Source organism: Carassius gibelio, chromosome B10 (assembly GCF_023724105.1).
Source record: "Carassius gibelio isolate Cgi1373 ecotype wild population from Czech Republic chromosome B10, carGib1.2-hapl.c, whole genome shotgun sequence".
In the NCBI taxonomy this organism is placed as follows: domain Eukaryota; kingdom Metazoa; phylum Chordata; class Actinopteri; order Cypriniformes; family Cyprinidae; genus Carassius; species Carassius gibelio.
The window spans coordinates 22,141,937-22,148,079 of NC_068405.1; the positions used below are offsets into that span (position 1 = coordinate 22,141,937).

At 33.4% G+C, this 6,143-nt stretch overlaps 1 protein-coding gene across 1 annotated transcript; it reads left to right on the forward strand.

The window, feature by feature from the left end:
• The first annotated feature begins 4,287 nt into the window (after nucleotides 1–4,287).
• Nucleotides 4,288–6,083, forward strand: LOC127965867 (histone H2A.Z). The gene is made up of 5 exons (XM_052566563.1): nucleotides 4,288–4,434; nucleotides 5,029–5,106; nucleotides 5,199–5,312; nucleotides 5,479–5,608; nucleotides 5,715–6,083. Exons 1-5 carry the CDS (start codon nucleotides 4,432–4,434, stop codon nucleotides 5,774–5,776), a joined length of 387 nt encoding a protein of 128 aa, XP_052422523.1. The 5' UTR covers nucleotides 4,288–4,431; the 3' UTR covers nucleotides 5,777–6,083.
• The last annotated feature ends 60 nt before the right edge of the window (nucleotides 6,084–6,143 follow it).

The following is a 6,143-nucleotide window of genomic DNA, read 5'->3' on the forward strand; positions in this document are numbered from 1 at the left end:
TCACTCGGAGCGCGAGGGAGGTGCGTTTGGGCTTCATTGGTTAGAGTCGTTTCCTCCTCCTGTGCCGGCATTTCCTGTCCTTCTGGAGCTCAGCTCAGGCTTTGAAGGAGAACTAATAAACATTATCATTTTTTTTAGAATCAGAAAGTGCTTTACTGCCAGGCTTGCGCATACGAGGAATTTGTTGTAGCTTCCACACAGAGACAACAACAGCACAAGAGACAATAACAAATAGAAAAATAGCTTAATCATTCATATATCAAAGAAGCTACTTGACTGTTTTGTATTGCCAGTGCAACTATGCAATGAAAATAACAGAAAATTAAATAGATATATTCAGATATGACGTGCATTTGGTGTTGAAAGCTATATAAAATATAGTGAATGTAAACGAAATAATTAAATAAATGTGAAATTAACATATTTTAAAACACTTAGTAGCCTATTTATAGTATTTTTTAATATTAATATTGAAAAAATATATAGGCTACTTTAAATGTAATGAAATTATATCTTCTTTAAAATCCATACTAGACGATGCTTCTAAATTATCAAAATACTTTGCATAACAGTTTTATGTAGAATTTATATGTACACATTTATTTATTTATTTAATCTTAACCAGGATCAGCAGTTTTCCCGCTCTTTAATCATGAGCAATGACGTAATCACCATAGACAGTAAAAGAAAAACACTGACTGTAGATCAGCTGCTGAACTTCCGCCTTTATGTGAGGCATGACGTCAAAGGTGACGTCGGGGTTTAATTCCCGAGGTCAGTGTGTTGTGAAAGTGATTAGGAAAAGCACGCACATGAATAGTGATCACTCTTTCTTTAATTGTAGAAGGTGATACAGTAATCAGTGTGTAACTGATTAATGATTAATAAGACTTTTTGCAAATAAAATGGGCTTTCAGGTAAAATGGGCCAAACATTTTTTTATTACCACCTGCTTTTGGTGGTTAGGGGAAGTCGTGGCCTAGAGAGTATGACTAGGGTTGTGGGTTCGAGTCTCGGGCCAGCAATACCATGACTGAGGTGCCCTTGAGCAAGGCATTGAACCCCCAACTGCTCCCTGGGTGCCGCAGCATAAATGATGCCCACTGCTCCGGATGAGTGTGAGTTCACTTCTGTGTGTACACTTTGAATGGGTTAAATGCAGAGCACGAATTCAGAGTATGGGTCTACTTGGCTGTGTGTCACTTTCTCTTTTCTCACTTTCTTATCAGTGTATTACAAAGGTACAAAACAGGGTTCAGTACTTCAATAAGTTGGTATATTTACATTATCAGTTTATTAAATTACAGTTTTTAACTGTAAATTTAAGGTAAACCCTAAAACGTTGTAACCATATTTTTATGGTATAATTCTGGCAGTTGCCGTTTTTTTTACCTTAAATGTTTTTAATATATATATATATATATATATATGTGTATATATATATATATATATATATATATATATATATATATATATATATATATATATATTTTTTTTTTTTTTTTTTTTTTTTTTTTTTTTACAGTGCATGCTTACCAACAAAGCAAAGGTTTATGAACAATTTTTTGAGAAGCTCTTTCAAATAAAAAAAGTTTTATTTAAAAAAGAATCTTCGCCTTTTGTGAAAAAGAGCATTTTAGGTAGAAATGATTGGTTAAGCTAAAATGGGCTGCATACACACACACACACACACACACATTTTTAAACAGAAATTGAGGGTGAAAATAGGTTTATATACGAGATATGCATGCATATAAAATCTAGTCTTAAAAAATACAAACACACATAAACTACACATAAACTACCAGTCAAAAGTTTTTAAACAGTGAGATTTTTTTTAAATGTTATATTTTTTCTATTTAAAATAACTGTTTTCTATTTGAATATATTTTAAAATGTATTTTATTCTTGTGATCAAACCTAAATTTCTATTATTCTGATTTGCTGTTCAAGAAACTTTTTTTATTCAGTTGAGTAAATTTTTTCGGGATTCTTTGATGAATAGAAAGATCCAAAGTTCAGCATTTATATGAAATAAAAAGCTTTTGTAACATTACACACCCTACATTCAAAAACTTGGAGTCAATATTAAAGTAAAAAGATTTCAATATTGTACTGTTTTGTTATGGCACAATAAAGACAATAGTGTCAATTTACTGTTAGAAATAAAATGATTTCAGCCAAAATTCCTGTGTTGTTCTCTTTTTGTATTGACCCATTTTACCTAAATGTTGTGCCGTTGTTCAAGAAGGTACCTGCTGTGTGCTGATAATCTAACGGATAATCTCATAATTTGAAAACATTTATACGTTTTGACATTTAAAAATATATATAAATTATTAAGAGACCCATGCTAATTTATAAAAATATAATTAGATCTCATTCATAGCTTATTTGATGGTATACCAAAATGTGGCCCATTTTAGCTGACTTCACCCTACAAATAATTGCTAATTGTTTTAATTATTGCTCTGTCCAACACAGTTCCAAATATTGCAACTCAAAAAAAAAATAAACACAAAAAATGTGAATTAATTAGGCCTATATCAATATAGCATAATTATAGTATTTTACATTTAATGAAAACTAATAATCATAAGATGAGCAATAACTTTTTTTAAATCACTATAATTATTCACCTGTTGCTCATGACTCTTATATCAACTATGAGAAATTTCCTTTACACTTGAGGTAGCCTATACCTCAAGCTTCATAACTATATCAAACCTCATACCATGTTGGCCGCTTTTGTTTGCAAATCTGTGTACCAACTGCAAAACTACTCTTGAATCTTAATAAACATGCAGTCCGATGCTACAGATTTTATTATTATTATTTTTTATCAAAGTCCTACAAATTTCCCCTACAGATTTCCGACAGATCCAAGAATACATAATGTATTTGTTAACATTATTGTTCAAGTGCTTTTGGGAAACCTGCATGTAAACATAAAAATCTATTTAAATCATTAAAAAATCATGTAAATAAAACATTTTAAGTCAAACACAAAATAATCCAGAAACAGTTTAGGCTACTTATGTGTATTTTTGATTTTATGACTGAATCCCTTTCTTTTAATTAAATAAGTTTATTAATATAGGTACTAGCCTACTGTAACTGTACCATACTGTAAAATTATAAATCAAGACGGAAAACAATAAATGTGGACTATTACGCCCTCCACTGTCAACAAATAAAAAGAAAAGTGGCAGCACAACCAATACTTTATTAGTTCAAGAATAATTAATTAAATTAATTTTCAAAAGGTAAATAAATACTAAACAGGAGCTAAAATAGTAGTGTAAAATCTAAATTGCTTACAAGCAAAAACTCACAGAATGGCCAAAAAACGAGAGAAAAGAGGGAAATTTGCCAAAATTAGTTATTTATAACCTAATACAACTACAACAAAAAAAAGCCAATAATTTGCATATAGTTGAGGATGGGTGAATTGTCACTTTTGGGTGGTGTTTTCATGACAACGGCTGTGGCAATCAAATTTTAATTCAGGAACATAGGCTTTTAATCATATGATAATCAGGTTTTAATTCTGTAGGCCTACTATTGTTTTATACGTTTCTCGTTATTGTTGTGGTAATTCGTTCATTTACAGGTCAACCTCACAGACTGTAAAAGAGAAGCAGACAAAAAAAGGCGGCAAACGATCGCGCATGCGCATGTAGTCCAGGTAAGGAGTCGAGCTTTTTTTTTTAGAACATGGCCAGGTAAAAAAAAAAAAAAAAAAAAAAAAAAATGTAAAATCAGTTTTAAAAACGTCCCCAAAACATAAAACACATCATCATGTAAACGAGGAAAAGATAACTTGAAAGAAATAGGATAAAGAATACCAGCCATTCTATGATATATACATTAAATGCAGAAATAAGAAAATACATTATAATCCTGTTTGTTTGTTTTTATATATAGAGAGACCTATAGCAAAGGTCGTCAACAGAAAAGGACAAGGACACGTTTAGTTAGTAGGTGTTGAAAAGAGGAAGCTGAACAGAAAGAGACCTGAAATAAACAGACAAAACGTGCTCAGTGACACAATCGATGTATTATGCATGCATTGTAGCTTTTACAACAGAATACACGATAACATGCCAGTTATTATTCTATAGATTTTATTGTGATCGAAACTACCGATCACATCACAATTAAAAAAAATATATATATTTTTTTTTTGCTATGAAAGATGACGGCGGCACGCATGCGCACAAGACTAGTGCTCTAAGGGAAAAAAAGGGAACTAAAAAAAAAACCACCCCCATATAGAGAAGCTCTGTGATTGGACCAAACCGACGTTTCAAACCAAGACGTAGCTCGCTCATTGGTTATTAAGCGGGAACGTACCGCGCTAAACGCTGAAGTGGTCATCATTGTTTTCCCTCCGTTTCGTGCGAAAACAGAAGAAGCTCGTCTGACGATATGGTAAAGCAACATTTTTATTGTACAATTTTTCAAATAAAGCCTTGTTCGGACGGCTATGTTTTATATAAATTGTAACGGATTCGTGCTTTAATTCTGCGCACGTGATGGCTTTTAATAAGCTCGCGGTGTTTGTGGCTTTGCAGTGTTCTTGGAAAAGAGCGCCGACCGTGGATTAAAACCAATCTGGGGCTTTATATAACAAAACAAATCAAATCATGGGTGTATTTAATAGGATTGGTGTGATATGGCAATGTTTTAAGTTAATAGACTAACTTGGAGGTAACATGTGCTTATGTTGTTCGGACACGCTGAACAATAAAAAATAAGTTAGTTTTATATTTTGTTTTATTTGTATTTTTGTTTAAAAATTAAGTATACAAAGGTATAAGAAGTCATTTTGGGGGGGTATTGTAAGTCAATTGTAAATTAAAAAAATACCTTAAAGTAAAAAAAAAAAAAAATTAAGTCACAGGAGCGAGATTTGTTTTTGTAACCATTTGAAAAAATCACCAGCAATTTCAGAGTAAAACTTGTTTCACTGCTGTTTTCACCAGAGTTTTCTGTTAAAAAAGCCTTTTTCATGTGCTTCTGCAGGCTGGAGGAAAAGCTGGAAAGGACAGCGGAAAAGCCAAGACAAAAGCAGTCTCCAGATCACAAAGAGCTGGTCTGCAGGTACACATTCCTCTGCCACGTTAGGAAAAAATGAACAGCTGTTGAATTTAGCCAAGTGATATGGAGTATGTGATTTGGTTTTTATGTTTCAGTTCCCTGTAGGTCGTATCCACCGGCACCTGAAGACTCGAACCACCAGCCACGGTCGCGTCGGTGCTACAGCAGCGGTGTACAGTGCCGCTATCTTGGAGTACCTGACTGCTGAGGTAATGACTTTATTTTGGCACGGTATTTTATTTAACAAGCCTGTTGGATGTCATAGTGGCAGATTTTTGGCTGGCTGCTTTTTTATTTTATTTTTTTTTTGTACTGTGAATCATCTGTAAAGCAAAAGCAACCTCGTTCAAACCCATTGCTCATCTTTATTTTCAGGTTTTGGAGTTGGCTGGTAATGCCTCCAAGGATCTGAAGGTGAAGCGTATCACTCCGAGGCATTTACAGCTGGCCATCCGTGGTGATGAGGAGTTGGACTCGCTTATCAAAGCTACTATTGCTGGTGGAGGTGAGCTTCTTGCAACTCCAAATTTAATTTAATTGATTGCATTGCATTAAATGTTGCTTTGCTGTAAAATGATATTTTAATGGCATGTCTTTGTCTTTCCCTACAGGTGTGATTCCACACATCCACAAGTCACTGATTGGAAAGAAGGGCCAGCAGAAAACTGTATAAGATGCATTGATGTTCGATTCTGTCTTTGTATAGAAAACGGCAGTCAGCATTGAGAGATCAGTTGCTTTTATGTTTCCCCATTTGTTTGGCAAGCGTAGTTTAACATAACAGTGTTTAGAGTTTGACGTACTGTATTCATGGTAATTAATGGGGGAGGGGGGTGTTGCGTGTTGTGGGGTAAGGAAATGTAATCATGGTTTTTGTTTAGTTGGGTTAAGGAATGGGTTCTGGGTTTTGTGAGGTATGGGTTTCATTTATTGGCTTTTTAAAATCTGTTTTATACATTAAAAGATTTTTTTTTTTCTAAGTGTTTATGCTTTTGTGACTTTCATTTAACACATGGCTTAGCAACTCTTCATATTAACTT

What these genes read in the sequence shown, in the direction of transcription:
- LOC127965867 (XM_052566563.1), top strand. An exon ending in CACAAAGAGCTGGTCTGCAG is followed by an intron (nt 5,107 to 5,198) that starts GTACACATTCCT and finishes TTTATGTTTCAG; the next exon opens with TTCCCTGTAGGTCGTATCCA. An exon ending in AGCTACTATTGCTGGTGGAG is followed by an intron (nt 5,609 to 5,714) that starts GTGAGCTTCTTG and finishes CTTTCCCTACAG; the next exon opens with GTGTGATTCCACACATCCAC.